Raw genomic sequence first — 20,439 nt, 5'->3', positions numbered from 1 at the left:
ACTGTATGTGGCACCAGAATACTTAGCGCTCAGGTTGTTTGGAACACTTTTATTACATTTTCATGGTGGTTTTACATGCTTTACGAGGATTACAAGCTTTATTCCCCATTTATTGTAAATGCATTCAACAGAGTGACTAGCTTAAAATATCTTTTTTGTTTTACACAAAAGAAAGAGAGTCATATATGTCTGAAACAACATGAGGGTGAATAAATTAACTATTCCTTTAATTTACATGTAAAAGAAAAAAGCATGCAAGGAAGGTTTGTTTTTGTGGAAACTTTAAACTGTAGCTTCTTGGTTGCTTCATTCACATGTTTTTTCCAGACTGTCCTGCCTGTCACCAATAGTGTGATAGACAGCAAGAGAAAGACAGAGAAATGCAGATAAAAAGACAGTGGCACTAAGAAAACTCACTACATTTATTTTTCAGCTCTGGTGTGTAAGGGCTTGTCTGAGCCATCATAAACACCCCCGGCACTCCTCCACACACCCCGGGCAGTGTGCCTGATTGTCTGTCAGCCATTGTTGGAGAGGGCTTACACAGTAGAGACATCTCATTTACACTCCCTGCCATCACATTCAGCCACATGAAATGTGATGTCATGTTTTTTGGTAGGTGACAGAGCTTATGAGGGCTCCTGTGTGGGAGGAACCAGCTGGCAGAGGGGGGAAAATGGTGGCCTTTTTCCAAGAGCAGTAAGAGTATTGATTTGACCTTCATCTTTAAATACCAAACATTGAGGTTTTGGTCTAATGGGCTCTGTTGTGTTAGTTCACTTTGCGTCCCCATGCCTGTGATATGACTTACACGGTCAGGTGAACGTGGTGGCACGTTGCCACAGCAGGGCAGTAAAGTGATTTTGACCCTCTGATCTAGATGTCCATAAGTAATTTCCAATGACAATCGGTGATGTAAGTCTATCAATCAATCAATCAATCAATCTATCTATCTATCTATCTATCACTCCTGGCGAGGGTAACAGTGGTCTTGAATTTCCTCCATTTGTACACAATCTGTCTGACTGTGGATTGGTGGAGTCCAAACTCCTTAGAGATGGCTTTGTAACCTTTTCTAGCCTAATGAGCAACACAAACTATGTTTCTGAGGTCTTCAGAGATCTCATTTGTTCGTGCCATGATACACTCCCACAAACATGACCAAACTTTGATAGATCCCTGTTCTTTAAATACGACAAAGTATATATCTTCATCTCATTTGTTTGACTGGGTTCTCTTTGTCAACTTTCAGGACTTGTATGAAAATCTGATGATTTTTAGGGTTATATTTATGCAGAAATATAGACAATTCTAAAGGGTTCACAAACTTTCAAGCAGCACTGTAACCGTAACTCTCTGTAAATCCACTCTCTGACACTAGGTGGCGCTTATGGAACAGCATAATTAGAGCTATCTATCTATCTATCTATCTATCTGTCTAAACTGAATGCCGACAGTAACTATCACTTTTTACAACTAAATAAGTTCTCCTGCAAACGCACTCACGCGTGCCGCCCCCTTCATCCAGCTCGCTGTGGTCAGAGAGTGCTGCTCACGCCAGTGTCGGATCCTCCTTGAAGCAGGCGCGCTGTTTCCTCTCCAGCTCAGCTCAGTTCAGTTCTCCAGCGCAGCCACCGGCTCACCAGCCCAAGTTTACGCACAGGGATGCGGGCGCGTGGAGCCGCCTGAAAATGGCTCTGTTTAGCATTTACTCTTTCCTTGCTCCTTTTCATATATTGGTGTTTTGTCAAGCCTTGAGGAATTATCCGGATAATGAAGGTAAGGCACAGAATCGCTGTCATGTTTGTGCGCTTTGGATGTTCTTGGATTTCGTTGTACTTTGGCAATGAATCATTAGTGAATCAAAGCGAATTCATGTATATTCGTTTCTCTCTCGGGACAATCGTATTAAAATTGGATGCTTAAAAGATAGGATATGCCTTGGAGTTAGAAAACATGAATATAAGCAGTCGTTAAAATGTAGGATTCTCACGATCTCTTCTGAGTAACAAAAACAAGAATGCTAGCGGAGCAGCGTTTAATGAATGATCCAATAATTTGACTTCACATTGCGGAGTTGGAAGGATTAACAACTAGGATGTGTTTATGACCCAAATATAATTTAATGTCGCCCAAAAGTTCATTTTTAGGACTCAGAACGTATAATTTGTTTTGAAAAACCATCCTGAGCGGTTGTCACAGGTGATGCAGCCGTATGGTTTATATAAATGGATATACACAGTAATGTTTAACAGAAAACTGTCCGTACCTATAAAACAGCTCAGATTAAATCAAGCTGCATTTACTATATGTTGTGGTTTGATGTGTTTAACATTGCCAGGGATGGTTTGGACAGGCAATGCCGTGAGCAATGACAAATGGATGTGAGACACTCATTTGCTTAATTAAACAATTAATTAGGAGAGATCAGAGAGCTGCTCCCACAGAGACTAGTAGTCTAACCCATCCAGACCTAGGCTATATATCACATACTTTGACCCTTGAGAGCGATCTAACTTCTTTGAAACTGCTATGAGACGAGTTGCTTTGTGAGTGAGGGAAGTGAATAAGAAATAGGTTACTTCAATTTTCAAGTGAACCAGTGATATTTATAGACATTTGTGATTTAAAATGCTGTGTTGTCTTCTTAAACGGATAGATATCAGGCATTTTCAGACTATATGTTCAAAGATGCAGGATGTCAGTTGAAAACAGTCCACACTGACTCATTTCACTCTGAGCCTTCAAAAATCAGACAATAAATTAACCTCACTGGATTAAAATGGGGTTACTTCGCATTGTTACGAGATTAGGATTAAGCCACCCATTGTGCTGTTGTCAGAAGGAAGGTTCAATTGTGGGTTTAATACACATTTAGGTGGAATCTATCAGATAGGATTTTGTGCAGAGCATTTAGACATGATGTCTTTGGCTCTTGGCTGTACACTTTTCAGGGCTTTGACAGTGGGAGTTGTGGTGCTTCATTGATATTAGCACATCTCAATAATTTAAGTTCCATTACATTTAAGTAAATCTTTGAGCTTTACATTGGGTTATCATTTGTGCTGGTGTAAATCGCAGTTGTTACAGAGGTGTGCACTTCCTCTAACCGCCAGCTGGTGGTATCCCTGAGGTGATTGTACAATATGGTTCTGTGAATGTGTGTGTTGTGAGCAGATGCACATCTGTGTTCATTTCAACGAACTGTTCATTAACTTCTTGTACTGGAGTTTTTGTCTTGTAAGCATTTTCTACATTAAGGATGGTAGACACGTCCCATATCGACATATGCTTGATATCTGTCTTCTGGCCAAACTCGGCACACATTTAATGTTAACGACTACATTGGTTTTCCATTCAGGGTCCAAATGACTGACTTCTTCAGTACATTTTCTGTTTTTGGAAGACATTACTGCAGTGCTTGGATATTTACACCCCTCTGGAGATAATAAAGACCAAGATGTTGCAGAAACATGTTTAAAGTCACTAAAAAAAAAAGCTTCATTCACACAAGCTCAAAACTTGAAATGTGGTAATCTATAACAGTGATTCTTGATTAGCTGGTTAAAGACCAAAAAATGGGTCGCTAATATGTTCTGATAAATAAATTAATTATATGCTGTAACTTAATTATATATAATTGAGCATAGTTTGGATAGAAACATAAATAAATTGTCACTTGGTGCTAGCCAAATTAGACGGATGAGAAACATCTGAATTATTGGCAACAGCATGAAACCATCAAAATAGACATTTGAAACCCTAATATGTGAATATTTTTGCTTATTATTAGGCTTAGACAGTTAATGGTGATATTAATAGACATTATTACATACACAGGAAACAATTTTGATGCATTGTTGGGCCACTTAAAAATCTGGATCTCCAAACCAGTTAAGAACCTGTGATCTAGGGTTGTTTAACTATAAATTTAAAGCATAGATATCTGTGACAACCTTTTACACTATATAAAGATCTTTTCATTTTTAATAAGTGCCTTCTGTTGCCCTCTTGTTTTTCTAGTTAGCGCTAAGGTCCCCCTCATTAGCTCGTCCTTTGTGCACGTTCTTACTGAATTTAGTGACGGTTTCTCGTCTGCTTTTGTTTCCCTCCCCGGCACTCTGGCAGGGAAATTAGCATGAGAAAACACACTTTTTATGTTCAATTCAGCTGTGCTCGGAGGCTCTGTTTTGCTCTCGTTCTTTCACTCTCCCTCTCACCATCTCTTTGCTACTGACTTAGAGAGAAGCCTGAATTTGCATCTCTCTTGTTTGCGGGTTGTCTGAGGAAGTCTGTTGATTAGTCTAACCTGTGGCCTTCTTTTTTTTTTCCTGAGGGTATTGGTTATTTTTTCCCCTTCTAGTTGGTATAAAGAAGGTTTTATACATGAATAGTTCAAGTGCTCGACTGGTATTTACTTTACTTAAGATACATTTTCAGATCTTAATTAGTCGTGACAGTGCTGCTGTTCTATACCTGCCATGCAGTTCATTATCGAATATTTCGGTTTAAGAAACTGGGTTGGAAACTTGGATCTAGCATCTAGCAAAATAAAATTTTGCATGGTCATATGACTTTTAATAGACCAGTCTGATGTCCAACAGATGTATTTGCTGATATAAAGCTCAGAGACAAGCGCTATTGATTCCAACTTGGACTCATTGGAAACACGTGCCTGTGGTGAAATTTCTGCAAAATGATGTTACATTGCTTTTTGAACATTTCGTGAAACTAATGCCGAGTTCACACTGCACGATTTTAGCCCGATTTTTCACTCGCCGACAGGTTTTGCGAAATCGCCGACAAATGCCCGAAATCGGAGGCAAATCGGTGCTCGTACTGGGGGACCCCCTCGAAAGCAATTGGGCTATTTTCAGGCTAGTTTTGAGTAGTAATTGGGTGGGTTTTGTAGCGAAAACCTGGCAACCCTGCACCAGACAGAGCTGTCGGCGATTCTTCCTATTGTAAAGTCATGCAGTGTGTAACCTCCTGTCTCGTTCCATCGTGCAGTGTGAACACAGCAACAACTGAATGCTACCCCAGATAGTCGTTCAGTGTGAAACCAACAGTGATGCGACGTCTTTGAAAATCGTGCAGTGTGAACTCGGCATTAGTGGCACTAAAAACACGTTCAGATTTATTCGAAACAGATGGATATTAATCTGGCAACATTTTGTTACAGTGGTTGTTGTACGTATCATAGCAGAAAATAGCCTGTGAGTGTTGCTAAAAGGTCAACGCAAACATGCGAATAATGCATTTGCTGAATCAACCATGCCTTTTTAGCTTGCTTTTACAAGACTTCAAGCTTTTTTTACTGTGTTTCACGGGACTCCACAAGTGCAATGCTGTACCAGGTGAGCATCCGAGCAAGTTTACTACATCAGAAAAGCCATACATATGTAGATGGTTATATGATGCAAACATCACAATTTATTAGTTTACAAGTCATACACTATGGTAAATATGTTTTGAGATGATAAAATCGTATTGTGCAAAGAACTGCCTGAAAATAATTCTTTATTATTCAATAATCTGCCCAGGTGAAAAGGAATAAAAATGGTTGCTGTTTCGCTTTAAACGGCAGTGAATTGAATAGTAGAGTTGTGCAGTAGAGACACATATTTCCAGTGGGCCTAGGTTGATTGATTCAGTTGAATGAGTCAACTCAAATTCCCACAGTTGATTTTATATATAACTATGAGTCAAAACCATTAACATGAGAGCTATTACTTTTTCTCTCTCCTGCTGCTCTGAATGGCACACCTTGGACCTTATCACCCCCGGCTGCATCCAGACTCCTGCGGATCAGACAGCTCATGCGGTAGAACGAGTCTCGATGCCTGTGGCATTTCAGGATAGAGGCACATGAGTGCTTTGGATTGTGGCCAGAAAGCTGGCTGCGTTCCATTGGGTGAAACACCATGTGAATCTTCTGAATGAGACGATTCATTATTGAGCTATTTACCTTTACTTGAGCATATCAGTGTCATATTGCATCTCACTGTGTTCATAGCTGAGCTTATGGAAAGTAAAAATGTATGTCGTTCCAAACCTGTATATCTTTTTCCTTTGTGGAACATAAAAGAGGATGTTTTGAAAAATGTTTTAACTGCTTGCCTTTGCAGTGAAAGTCAAAGGAGTCCAAAATCCCCAACTGGACCCTACTGACTTTCATTACAAGCACTGAGACATTTATCGGATTCTCTAGAATCTGATTCCATGTTCAATTTCAATCAGATTTGTACCTTTCCCTTGTCACTCAGAGGAAGAAGATCAACTTACATCCCACCTTTCCATCAAGGGTCAAAGGCCATTGTGTTTTATCAGCTGAACTTTTGTCTGAGGGCTTAGCGTTTTTGCATTTATGATATTTCGGTTCTGGTATGGTAATGAGAATTGATTAAAACAGATCCCTTGTGTGTTCATGTGTGCTCACGTGGACGAAACCCTTTTAGCCGACAACAGCTTTGATCTGTCGTTATTGTGAGGCCCACTCCTTCACCTTCATTAACATGCTCTCTACTCTCTGTACTTAATACTCGGCCTTAATGTTTTCTAATGTCTGAGATGGTGTGATTCTGTTTTGCGTATCTCATTAACAGCACTACGCTTATCACTGATGGCCTGCTCTCCTGGGGATTTGAAGCTCGTGCGCTATGATTCCTGGGAGGTTTTATTGGATTGGACCCCTGCATTTTGTTAATGCAAGGCTTAATTGCTTAGAGACTCATTCCGAATTTGAAAACGGCTGTTTCATGCGTATTACAACATGCTTTTTTCCTTTGATTGAAGTTAAATAAGTATGTTAAAATAAAAATAAATTTGTTTTAGGAAATTTGCTAATTTGGGAATTGAACCTAACCCTAAGTATTAAACTTTGGTGCATAACTTGCTATTTATTTTAATTATTTATTTTTTGATAGACAAACTGTATGTTTCTTACTCATCAGCGGTGTTCTGGGAAACTAATCAGCCTTAATTATAAAGAGTCGTTATGAACCACAAGCTCAAAGGTGATGCCATCGTCTTTTGGTGCGGCCCAGTTTAATCTCTCTAATTATGACTTGTGCTGTTGTGTTGTTGTAACCTGTTTCATGCCCTCTTGGGATTTTATGTCCAGCACGGGTGCAGTTTTATCGCTGTTGTGCATCTCCACACACACACCCAGACTCATCGATGCGGCAGGTGTGGTCCAAGCCGTGTCTGTGCTTCTAATGAGGCATTCCAAGAGTGTCTTCCCTGCTGTCTTCCACTAAGTAACACACGGGTCACCATTTCATGCCATGTTTGGCAGCAGCCTGTTTACACCTCTCATCATTAAACAGACCTTGGTATGGCCAGTCAGTCGTGCCTGACACACATTACACACGTTATTAGGATGGGAAATGGCCCTTGTGTTCATTGTAATTCACATGCTGATGTGCTTCCTGTCTAAAGGTCATGTAATTTTTTTTTTCTGTTAAAATATAAATGTATACTCTTAGTAAGATCTTACCCAAAACCTAGCTGTAGTTTGTAGCTCTTTGACACTTCATGTGATGCATTTAGATAATAATTTATCAGTACATGGATATTTCCTTTTCACTTGATGCTTCACTTGAGTGTCCATTCTTCCTTCATTGAGTGGGTGGAGCAAAGTTTATCTCAGCAAAGCCTGTTTGGCAATATGATTCTGTAGTTCTCTGGTATTTGTCTGAGTGATAACAGTGATTGTGTGGTGATTTCTGTCTTGGTTGAGCCTTATCTATCTCATGCTGTGGTCTGGAGCTTGGCACGGTTCCTGTGGCTTTAGTGTGAAGATCATGATCTGTAGATTATGACATTCTGTCAGCAAAATGTTCATTCTAACCAGGAAATGTACAAAAAGAACATCATTAACATTAAAATAGAAGTCTAGCATGAAATCCTTTATTTTATCGATAAATATTCAAAAATATAGGGTAGAAATAATGTCAGGAAACCTCAGTTATGGTTTGAAGTAAACAAGACAAAAAGAGAACCGTGTACTTTTTCATCTTATTACATAATGTGATTTGTTATTATAATTTGTTTTTATTTAAAATATTTATTTTATTTTATACTTGATGATTTGAAATGAGACATAAATGCAACAGGAGTTTGAAGACATATGATTTTTTTGATAATTTTGAAGACAAAATTAATGCTGCCTTTGTATGCTAATGAGAATATTCCACTTTGCTCTTCTAAAGACGCAATTACAAGTTTGTCGTGTTCAAGTGTGGAAAGAATAGGAATCATGAAGTACACCAGGTTCATTCTTGACATTTTCTTGAGGAAATCTTATTAAAGCCAAAATGTATCGAAATTTTATTGTAAATATCCAACGGATTTTAAATTAGTAGTGTTCTATTTGTTGTTAGACATATAAACATTAACTATTGTACTATATTATATAAATTCACTGTGCTAGTTAGTCAGCTTGCTGATGATTCTGTAGTTTCGGTCAAATAAATGATGCTTTCGTTGCGAAAAATACATACAATATGCATCAAATGTTTGTTTATATAGGTAAATATAAAAAAGTGAGAAACCAATGTAGATTTGGTGAAAATCTATGATAATTCCGATAACGTGTCCGATAGATGTGAAGGCAGCATAAAAGCAAAAAAACTCTTTTGGCGTGTTTGGACCCGTCCAGATAGCCTAAGTTGTGTGGATGGACATAAATATGTCTGCTTCGAAAATACTAGAACATCTTCATTCATACGTGTTAAACAGGTTGGTCAGAGGACATTAGGAGATCATGGGTGTCAAGCTGTAACTGGATGGCTGTTCTTTTGGGCATTGAGTCAGATGAGTGTGATGGTTCTGCCAGACAGGCTGGATCTCTGTGGCAGGTCTCATCAGTCTGTTGAGGCAGAATAGAGGCTCTTTTACCACCTCCCAGTAGAGCAGACCTCTGACTCCCCACCAGCAGTGACTGACAGGAACTGCTGACTGCATTTCAAATATGCCCCACCACTTCTGCCAAGATGGCTGTACGATAGCAATCTCTTGCAATAGATATGCTTTCCGTGCTTGGAGTGGATGCTGTGGAAACCGACATATCAGTCTTTGCAGGCTCTGTGTTTTGTGCTTCAGTAACCCCTCCTTTTCTTCGAAGCATACAATAATCTTTACAAATGAGGAAGACTTATGAGACTTAAAGATGAAATGCGTTGTTTTTTTTTGCTGGTGTTAAAATACTTTTCTGTCTTAATATTCAGAGAAAACTAAAATTCATTTTTTTGTTTGGTTAGTTTTGCCGGAAAGAGTAAACACTATAGCTGTGTCGGAAATCGCGTCCTGTTGATGAAGAACCTACTTTGTGGTCATAAAGTATGTTGTATGACTGAAATTTGAACATACTACATTCTCCATGCTGTCATTGTGATGTGACTTACGGCATCAGTTGTGTCGCTGTACTGACATTCACAATTCCTCTCCCATGTTCTCATGGGATATTAAAGTGTCCATCAGATACACACTAAGGAATCTCAGCAGAAGTAGTAGTTCACCTGGGTTTTTTTCTGACATACTGTTTCGTGAATTCTGAGAATTCGGACATACTACTCTTTTCGTATACCGTTTTTTGACAGCTCCGTCGAGAACGTGCTTGTTTGTTTAAGAATCCTAATCAGCCTGACAAAGCAACAGACTCAACAATGGTGTGAGTTTGGGGCGGGGCTATGTATTTGTCTGACCAATGATTGGGGGGGGGGTTCAGGAAAAAACTTTTTGTAAACTATCATTTTTATAATTATATATGGTGAGATAAGAGATTACACACTTCACCTCGAAAGAGATTAAACTAGCGAGAATACTCTTCTTAGACATAAATACCATATTTTATGTATGCGAATCAAGTAGATTTTAAACTTTTTAATGCCCAACAGTCCTGAATCCTGTCAGAATATAGGCTACATGTTCAGAGTTAAGAATAGTATCTTCATAGATTGATTTACCTCTTAAGTAAAGGATACTTGAGAAGTACCTGACAGTGGCTATGCATGAGCGAGAGTGACCCCATTGTCCTTTTCGGTTCCCTGAGGACATATATCCAGCGGCTTATCTATCCTTTCCCTCTCTCTTTCTTGACCTACCCTTCTCCTTTTTCCATTTTTAAGTTTTTGCTCTCCTGTTTACATTGGAGGTGATTGCTGACCACTGCACTCTTCCCAGTGTTAATGGTTAATCTCATCTATTGGCCTGAGGTGGCGAGATCTCTTAGACACCCGAGGGATTCCAGCATTTGCCACATCCACAGTTGCACGACTGGGAGCTAATGATGAAGAAAAGCCCCCATCCTCTACTCTATCTAACCAGCTGTTTTAGTAAACACCACATGTATTGGCCTGTACAAGACTGTAACCATATTCGGGATAATGGGGGCTAAATTTAATTGGCTATATACAACCACTATTTGAGTGGATGCTTCACCTGCATTGTCTATATATGTTATGACCCTGGCCTTGTAATAGTGAAGGAAAGGGAATTTATAGTGATTTTTTTTACATAATTTTGAATTCTATGGTACCTAAATGGATTTTAGTTATTAAATCTTGTCATTTTATTGCGTGGTACTGTCATGTCTTTTGGTGAGCCTGACTATAGTCTTCCTTAAGGACCGTAGAAACACCAGCTTTGTGAAAAAACTCACTTTATTTTTTCTTTGACGGGTAGAATAAAGAGATCGTTCACCTTTTGGATGACAAAGAATTGAAAGAACTAGAACTGTGTTTGGACTAGGAATTTGGAGAGAGAACTAGCCTCCTTAAACATTTGAGTTTCTGTGACATTTGGTTGCATAAGCTTGTCAGCTTGCTAAGGTTAGTTAGGTAATATTAACATAGATAGGTTTTGTTGAAATTGCAAAAATGGCTTGAATGGTTTTGTTAGCATCTGTAAGAATGGTTAAAAAAATTACAAACCAATCATGTTTTGGCATGTATGCTATTATTTTTCTAGCAAAAGTGTTTATGAATTTGTGGTTTTCTTGGAATTTCCTATAATATAGTAACATAATTTCCAGCAACAGTTATTTATCAGAAAAATGAGCAAATTATGTGAAAATGGTTAAATAATATTTTAAAATAATTTTACAATAACTAGTAAATTTACAAATTTTATTTAGAAGTATACATGCAAATGGGTCAAAGACGAAAAAGGGTTTAAGCATAAAAACAATAAGTGTAATACTGCTTTAAATTGTTGTTGTTTTTCCCCCCAATTTTTTAATTTATTTTCTGTTTAATTTAATTGCAATTTTGTTTTTGTTTTTCTGAGCAAAAAATAAATATCATACATTTTTCCCTGATTTACAGAAGAGACCCACTAAAATGTCATTCAGTGTAACAATCTTGTCAGGCATATTTACAACAAAAATCTATTTATGACATATTAAAAGACTACTGTCACCCCCCAAATTTTTTTTAAAATTTGCCACTATCCTAGGTTTTGCCCAATTGTCAGTAAGAATTTTTTACTCATTTAAAACAATCAAATTTAATATGCTCCCTTATTCTTTTATATATTTTAATATGTACACGTCAGAATAAGCATGCTGTTTGAATTTTTACATAAATATTGTGTTACACTGAATGACGATGTAACATTATTTCAACCAAATTTTGACATTTTATTCTCCAAAAACTTATTTGAAATCTTAAAAGTAGACACTTTACTTATTGTGCTTTCTATGGACATATAATCACTTTTGTAAAAAATTTTTGATGCGGACATCTTAATGTCTTTGACCCAAATATAAATTATACATTTTAAATTTATAAATCATTGTTTAATTTTTGTGCCAATGAAAATCTAAGCTACTTTCCCAACAGAGCAAGTAAACAATGATCTAGCCTGGGCTCCTTACTGCTAAGATCTGATAATGTTCATGCTGGTTTATTCTGGTTAGTCCCTGTTTGGTTAGTCCCTGTTTAACATAGCAATTATGTTTACTTGTAAAACATTGTCAGTAATGTTGGTTGCACCTGATCTTGCAGGTGCAACTGGTTGACCAAGTGGTCTTGCTGGTTAAAACATAAAAAAAAATAGCAAGACCTTTCTCGTTCAGAGAGTCAAGATAGACCGTCTTGCTGTTTTAGAAGTTTGAGCACATTAGTTGCTTGTGATTTAAGCAGCCTGGTGTCCAAAACACAACACGCTAGTCTTTTCATCAGGGACTGTGTAGCAGTTGTTTAAAAAATGCTTGCTGAGCCAGAACTGATGTCTCAGGTGGAACAAATTTCGCCTTGCTGCGAGTTAAATGTTACCTGCTGTTTGTATTAATGGGCTGTGCGAGGCCTGTGGCTGTATTCATTTGTTTGTTTTATTAAATGTGTCTTTGAAAGGCCGAGCAGAATGATTTCCAGATCATTTGGACTGATATATTGGCCTGTCTGGTTTTACCCCCTCATCAGAAAACAAGCACACGAGCACCAGTGGTTAATGGCATCGTAATCTGCATTCGGTTAAGAAGCAATATCCTGCTTTGACTCTACATATGGTTTTCTCTTTGAGTGTCAAGTCATCAAATTTACCCAATTGCTCTGTATATGACCCATAAAACCAAACATAATCCATGTTTCCACATCAACCAACATTCAAAGCGCGATTTAAAAATGCACACTGTTTGCATGTCACACAAACCCATTGGCAGTCAGTTTTAATTAGAATTTGGATCCAGATGGTCTTTGAATTTCCCTTTTTTTTTTTAAATCGTCACAAAAGGGCACGCACATGTGCCAGGAGAGGGAGAGGTTGATATTCAGCCTGAAAGAGGAGGAACATCTGAGGTTTGGATGTGATTAAGAATTAATCACCCTGGTTGCCAGGGATGTAATTGGTTTGGAACGGGGCTCAAAGTGGGAAGTTCAGGGCTCCGATCATTGGGAGATTGAAAGACTGTTATAAATAGCACCATCAACCTCTGAAAATATTGATGTGAGAACAGATTTCAAAAAGACTGCATGAGGAGCTGCGAATCACATGTTTTGTAATGGTCACGACTGAATATCTAACCACATCTGGCTTTAGATTATTGCGCCTGGTTGTAGAAGTTGTTGAGGTTTAGGTTGATAAAATAAATTCACTGTATATACGTCATGTACCATCTAAATAAAACTGGAATGAATAACCTCAAATGCAAAGTGTTGATTAGGCTGTTACAAGTGATTCTGACATTTCTAGAGCTCCGTTGTCTATATTTTATTCAGAAAGACTGTAGCCTTGAATGATTCATGCTTTACATGACATCATGCTGTGTAAAAACCCAATTGTTGTTTATGAAAAAAATTGAGCGAATGATAAAAATATGATGTTCTCTGCTAAGTATACTAGCACTGTGTCTTTGATTAACTTGCGTCTCTGTCCTTTTCATTCTTTTTACAGTTACTCTACTCGACTCTATGTCTGCCCCAGGTGATCTGGGTTGGGAAGCGTATCCACCAGAGGGGGTAAGTACCTGTGAAAGTCTGCATAGCACAGCCGAAATACATCAATCCTGTGAAAGTCTGCACAGCACAGCCGAAATAGATCAATAAAAAAAAAAAAAAAAAAAAAACAATGATTAAGAGCTCTGTGCTTGTGAAATTTGCCCTAAACCTTTCTCACAGTACCTTTGCCAAAGATTTTACCAGAAAGCAGTTCGATATGGAAGCTACTGTCACAGGTTTTGGGATAAGTGCAAATTCTTTCCTTACAAAAGGATATTTAAGCTTTTTAAAGTTTCAACATCCAATAATAGGAATTTACACAATAACAGTTCAAATTAATTCAACATAGACAATGCACTCTGGGTAACTAAAGTGTTTTTCTAGCTATATGGATATGTATCTAGCTGTTGTTCTAGCTATCTGTAAGGCCTATAAAGATTGTCTTTGCAAACATTTTTGTTTCTTTGAAATTTCAATTACATTTTAATTTAATTTTACTTTCTGTACATTCACATTCAAATGAAGGTACTGAATTGGAATTTAAAAAGCATTGTCAATTCTGAATGCTGCACAACCTTTGTAACATCTTATGGTTGTCCCTTGTGGGGTTTGAACCTAAAACCTTTAAATAACTAGCCCAGATATTTACCTGTTATTTCATCCCCAACCGGTTCTGTTACAACCAAGATTTAAAGTGTAGTCCTTGATCTTTCTAACCCTAAAAAATGCTCACAGCTCCTCTCTGTGAACATACAGGCTGTGACTCTTCAGAGTTTCCTGTGGGGGGGTCGTAGGAAAGTCTCATTTCGAACAACCTTGCCAACCCGCTGAGTAACGATTCTCTGTCTCCTCTGTGGGAGTTGCTTCTCATCCCACGCTTTCGTTTCATTCATTCAAATCCATTTTCACAAGATGATGATTGTAATAGTGGCCTTGGCACAAGTAGTCACGCTCAGATTAAGGTGACTGTGATTTCACCAAGTACAACATCCAGGATCAACAAAAGATGTTGATGAAAATCACGGCGACCCTCAGATTAACGAGTGCCTGTAAAGAGAAATATCTCATGTTTTTGTGTGGTGCTTATAAAGCAGGGGAAACGTTCAAGGTTTGGCATGTCCAGCAGTATGCGTACTACACTTCCGAAATGAAAGATTTGAAAGATTTACATTGCTACTTTTTGTGCCTTTATTTTTAACCCACAAACTTACTGACGTCAATGCCAAACCAACAAACCAAATTATTTTTCATGGTTTTCGCCTTTTACGTTTTAACAATTGAAGTTTCCAAAGCACAATTATACAATTTTCTTTGCATCAACAATGAGTTGATTTATGCGTGAACAAAACAACTGAGACTGTTCAGTTCATAACTTTGAGCTGATTGCCTGTCACATGCACTTTCCTCTTGATGACAGTTAAATGAAGCCTTTTCTCGTAAAGTGCCCATCATGGGTCTGTCAAAATCTTTTAGAAACCACTGTAAGAGCCTAGAAAGTTCAGAAACAAAGTACAGAGAGCAATTACCAAAGCATTGAGGGATGTGTGTCTCCTTGTACTGAACGACTTTTTGTTTGTTTTTCAGTGGGAGGAGATCAGTGTTATGGACGAGAGGAACATTCCTATGAGGACGTACCAGGTGTGCAATGTAATGGAAGCCAATCAGAACAACTGGTTGCGCACTGGATTGATCCAGCGAGAAGGTGCTCAACGTGTCTACGTGGAGATCAAATTCACTCTACGTGACTGCAACAGCCTTCCAGGAGTCCCTGGAACCTGTAAGGAGACGTTTAACGTGTACTACCATGAATCTAACAATGCAGTCGCCTCACCTTTGCGCCACATTCGAGAAAGCCAATATGTCAAGATTGACACTATAGCGGCTGATGAGAGCTTTACGCAGACGGACGTTGGGGATCGTGTCATGAAGTTGAATACGGAAGTGCGAGACATCAGCGGTCTCAGTAAGAGGGGCTTGTACCTGGCATTTCAAGACCTGGGTGCTTGCATTGCTCTGGTGTCGGTGAGAGTCTTTTATAAGCGCTGTCCTCTGGCGGTGCTCAATTTGGCCCGGTTCCCGGATACGGTGACGGGTGGCGATTCTGCGCTGGTGGAAGTGCGTGGCTCTTGTGTGGAGGACGCGGAAGAGCTCGAGGCACCACGAATGTTTTGCAGTGCCGACGGAGGTTGGCTGGTGCCCATCGGCCGCTGTGTGTGCCGGCCAGGCTTCGAGGAGGTAGATGGACACTGCCAACGTAAGTATTATTGCTTTTACTGTCTCAAATGATTGCTTTAGAAAATATCAACATTTTTGTGGCTAACTGGGTAAACGTGCTCTTGATCTATAGCAGTCCTCTTTGAAATGAATAGTGTGACCACAATAGTGGTTTTACAGTACATTGCAAAAGTGTCCACATCCACAGCTTCTTTATAGGTTCTTTCTGCTTGTGTTAGCATTACACTATTGGTTACGTAACAGAAACTTGAGGTTATGCAGTTAGGAACTGTAGCAAATAGGGTTAAAGGTTTTGTATTGACTCAAAGACAAAGTTCAAGAGTGCTTTAAGACAATCTAATGATTGGATGGAAGAGATTAAGATGGATTATTGTTAGATTATAGAAATGTGACTGCATCGCCTGATCCTATAGTTGAACAATAGATAAGGATGGGTAGGTAGGTGGATGAATAGATGAGTACTTTAGTTCTGTAAGTAGATATATTTAAGCTATAAATGTTGGAGCGGAGATAAGATAGATGGGTAGATGGCTAGATAGATAGATGGGAAGAAAATAGATGGGTAGGCGGATAGGTAGATTGATGGGTAGATGAGTAGGTGGCTGGGTAGGTGGCTAGTTAGATGGCTAGATAGATAGATGGATAGGTGGCTAGATAGATAGATAGGTAGATGAGTGGATAGATGGGTAGATATAGTTCAGCTATAGATATAGACATGCAGATAGATAGATTCACATCTTATTGCTCTGTAGTCATTTTTTTGCTACCATTATTGTTTAATGAAGCAGGGAGTGTTTTGCACTTTGTCATCTTTTATACTTCCAAACAAAAGATCCATTAAAAGGAGAAAATGCTAGGTAAAACTTCACAAATTAAGCTATCCCCCTGAGAAAGGTAGAATGCAAACTTTATTATCGCATGTACATGGTAATGGGTTTAAACTCAGGTCTTCACTGTTCTTTTCATCTCAGAAGGTGCTAATGTCTTCATTAATGTAGCTTGCTTTTTTCTTTTTGCCAAGACGAGGGTTGCAGTTGCACTGTAATTGTTATTTTATTTTTTATTTTTTGCTTTTGTTTCTCTCTTCGCCTTTGGTTTTTCAAAGCCCTGCCGCCCCTCAGCCTCTGTTCGAGGAACTTGCTCATACGCCACCCCAGGACTGAGAAGGCTGCAGCTTTTAAATATTCATTCAGCCATTCTGGACTGTTTTCTTGTGGGTGGAAGTGTAGATCAGGAAGGAGGGGGTTTGGACAGGGAACATTTGAGTGGCATGACTAGGAAGTAGACTGGAGAGAAGGGGGTGGGATATTCATCACAACCAGTTCAGTGCTCTTTGGTTTGCTCCATGGCTGATAGAGTCCTACAGCTCATGTCAATGATTGTATCTGTTAATTGGGCTGTTAGCGATAGGCGCAAGTCAGGTTTGATAACCCTTCTTGACTGTGTGTGGTTGAGATAGTGGTGGGAAAGAGAGAAACCAAAAGTTAGGGCTTGATATATCCAAGGGCCTTTTTAAAAATTAGCTAATAATGTTTAACTTACATCACGTGTGATAGTTTTCCAAGCAGAGAAAAACATTTTAAAAGTGTATACATGCAGTAAGATAATTTATACTGGCATATAGATAATCTCAAAGCTACTGGACTAAAATATGCAAAACTCCAGTTTTGAGAGTCTATAAACTCTATGAGTCTTAATCAGACAAATGTCTTAATCAGACAATTGTATTTTTGGTTTTTGCATGCAGCCTGTGAAGACATCACATTAGAAAAAATTGGTATTGTTTTTATATTGTCATAGTACTCAGTTTATCTCGATACTTTCTATTCAGAGAACTTCATCTTTTTAAACTCCCTCAGGAGTAATATCATTTGCTGTGGCACAGTAGATTCATTTCAGTGCTGCAAGAAACATTCAGCACCAATGGATAAAGGCGAGCATTTTGCAGCCATTCATTACCGAGAGTGATCGAGACTGGGCTGTAACTCAAAAATAACCTCAAAATAAAAGATTTACTCCAACTGCAATAAGAAATTGGTTAATTCATACAAGCCCGGTCAGCTGACAAAACATTAATTTCTCTCTGGCTCCAACAGCTCCTTCAGAAACAGGGCAATGCCATGCAAAATGACTTAAAGTGAAACAGCTCGTGGTTTGTTTTCACCTTGCGGTCTCGCTGTGGGTTCTGGAAGTGCTTGCTGACGCTGGCTTTCTCCACTTTTCATGCTGTGAGGGCTTTTATATTCACTGAAAACAGCATTAGTAGAAGGACAGAAGTATTACATCTAAATTTAAGCTGGTGTTTAACAAACATTTCTCTTTTTTCCCTTCTCTTTCCCATTCTTCCTACCTTTTCCTCATCTGTTTTTTCCCCTACCTTTCTCTTTTTGTTTGTTCTTTTCGTCTCGCGGATTCTTTCTAAATCTTCCAACAGTGCCTCAGTCTAGCCCACTTACCGCTCAATGTCCACCCACAAGGCCGTATAGAAAGACAGTGAAAAATAGAAGGAGACGGCTACTGTTTAGATACGTCTTCTCCCGCAACCTCGGCTCAGTGAACTGCCTCTTATATTTATCTCTTCCATTATTTTCTTTTCGTCTTATGGTATTGTTTTTATATTGTCATAGTACTCAGTTTATCTCGATACTTTCTATTCAGAGAACTTCATCTTTTTAAACTCCCTCAGGAGTAATATCATTTGCTGTGGCACAGTAGATTCATTTCAGTGCTGCAAGAAACATTCAGCACCAATGGAAAAAGGCGAGCATTTTGCAGCCATTCATTACCGAGAGTGATCGAGACTGGGCTGTAACTCAAAAATAACCTCAAAATAAAAGATTTACTCCAACTGCAATAAGAAATTGGTTAATTCATACAAGCCCGGTCAGCTGACAAAACATTAATTTCTCTCTGGCTCCAACAGCTCCTTCAGAAACAGGGCAATGCCATGCAAAATGACTTAAAGTGAAACAGCTCGTGGTTTGTTTTCACCTTGCGGTCTCGCTGTGGGTTCTGGAAGTGCTTGCTGACGCTGGCTTTCTCCACTTTTCATGCTGTGAGGGCTTTTATATTCACTGAAAACAGCATTAGTAGAAGGACAGAAGTATTACATCTAAATTTAAGCTGGTGTTTAACAAACATTTCTCTTTTTTCCCTTCTCTTTCCCATTCTTCCTACCTTTTCCTCATCTGTTTTTTCCCCTACCTTTCTCTTTTTGTTTGTTCTTTTCGTCTCGCGGATTCTTTCTAAATCTTCCAACAGTGCCTCAGTCTAGCCCACTTACCGCTCAATGTCCACCCACAAGGCCGTATAGAAAGACAGTGAAAAATAGAAGGAGACGGCTACTGTTTAGATACGTCTTCTCCTGCAACTTCGGCTCAGTGAACTGCCTCTTATATTTATCTCTTCCATTATTTTCTTTTCGTCTTGTTGTAGCAGCTCTCGAACGCTCTCCAACAGAAACCCACTCCCATCCATTCTGGTTTAACACTTTCTCCTGCCGTACGTAGATTCATCCTTTTTTTTCTCTTTTGTTTCTTTCTCCATATCTTCTCTTAACCTTTCAGTCTGTGAAAGTATGTTGTAAACTAAAAAAACCCCTCTTGTATCAAGTCCTTTCACCGGGGCTGTTCATTCTTACCCGTATCTCTCAGTGTAGAGCACTTCGGTGTACAATCATGCACTTTTGTTGGATGTAAATGGTCTTTGAGTGGATTGGTGGTGCACACCAGCTTCTGAGTTTGGGTCTGGCATGAGGTCTGACCCGATGGCCCCCCAACTGTTAGCATGCCAGCTGGTGATGGGCACTCTCTTCTGTCTCCCGAGAGGGGTATTTTCTACAATGCTAAGCTCACACGGTTGTGGCTGAATGGAGTGTTTTTCATCGGGGCAGGAGTGGCAGAAATTAGCTCTTTGTGACAGTAATCTCGCTGTGAGGAGCTCTGGAGTGTCTACCTCCATAGGATTTGAGCTGAGAAACTGGGTCATGGGATTGTCAGCACCCCAATGGAGATTCACAGTGGAGGCGGCTTTAGGAGATGAGCGTGTGTGTTTGTGCTCCAAAACCAAATTTTGAAGTGTAGACTGGAGAGGTTAACACTGTTAAGAGACCTGAGCTTTCCACACACTGCTGCTGTTCGTCTTTATAGGGCCTCTAGTAATCACGTACTTAGACGTTTAGTTCGATTTCCACATCTGTAATCCTCACCACGTGATGCTCGCCTGCCGGGTGACAGCATGATGCTGGAATTGCAGGAGTTTATCTTCGGCCAGTGATTTTGTACCACGGACACAGTCGCCATTCAGCTCACCCACATAAACCTTCTCTGCAGCTTTTGTTGGCTAAAGGGTGAATGGGTATTAGGAAATGGGGAAATTTGAGTTGTTTTGCCTTTTATGGACGGGACAGTTTAGAGCAGTGGTTCTCTATGGAAGCATATAGGTAGCGAAATTCAATTTAAAATGCAATATGCAAAATGGCAATGCAATATTCAAAATGGCAGCTGGCGTCACGTGGGTCACCCGCAGTGTAAGACGCTCAAAGCTCATGACGTTCGGATAGACGTTCGTTTGATTTTAGCATGGAATACTCTTCATATATTTCTCTGTTCACGCTCCACTTCATCTGGCAGTGAATTCGACGATCTTATCAGATCTCCAGCCGCCATGTTTCAAACGATCCAAACACACCACGCTTCCGCCAATCCCCGCCTTGAAGCAATGATTGATGGAGGGTGGGCGTGGTCAGCTCGGAATGCATTTTCAA

The 20,439-nt window shown here is 39.2% G+C and overlaps 1 protein-coding gene across 1 annotated transcript in view; it reads left to right on the top strand.

Moving 5' to 3' along the window:
• The first annotated feature begins 1,586 nt into the window (after positions 1–1,586).
• Positions 1,587–20,439, top strand: part of LOC107757698 (ephrin type-A receptor 3-like) — a 70,967-nt gene continuing 52,114 nt past the window's right edge. The window contains exons 1-3 of the mRNA XM_016575253.1: positions 1,587–1,779; positions 13,396–13,460; positions 15,024–15,693. Of these exons, the coding sequence (XP_016430739.1) occupies positions 1,692–1,779; positions 13,396–13,460; positions 15,024–15,693 (823 nt within the window). The 5' untranslated portion in view covers positions 1,587–1,691. The remainder of the gene's footprint in view (positions 1,780–13,395; positions 13,461–15,023; positions 15,694–20,439) is intronic.

This window comes from Sinocyclocheilus rhinocerous, unplaced genomic scaffold, assembly GCF_001515625.1.
Source record: "Sinocyclocheilus rhinocerous isolate Xijiao unplaced genomic scaffold, SAMN03320098_v1.1 scaffold1374, whole genome shotgun sequence".
Classification (NCBI taxonomy): domain Eukaryota; kingdom Metazoa; phylum Chordata; class Actinopteri; order Cypriniformes; family Cyprinidae; genus Sinocyclocheilus; species Sinocyclocheilus rhinocerous.
Note: the sequence above shows the minus strand (reverse complement) of the source record. Positions and strands in the feature narration are given on the sequence as shown.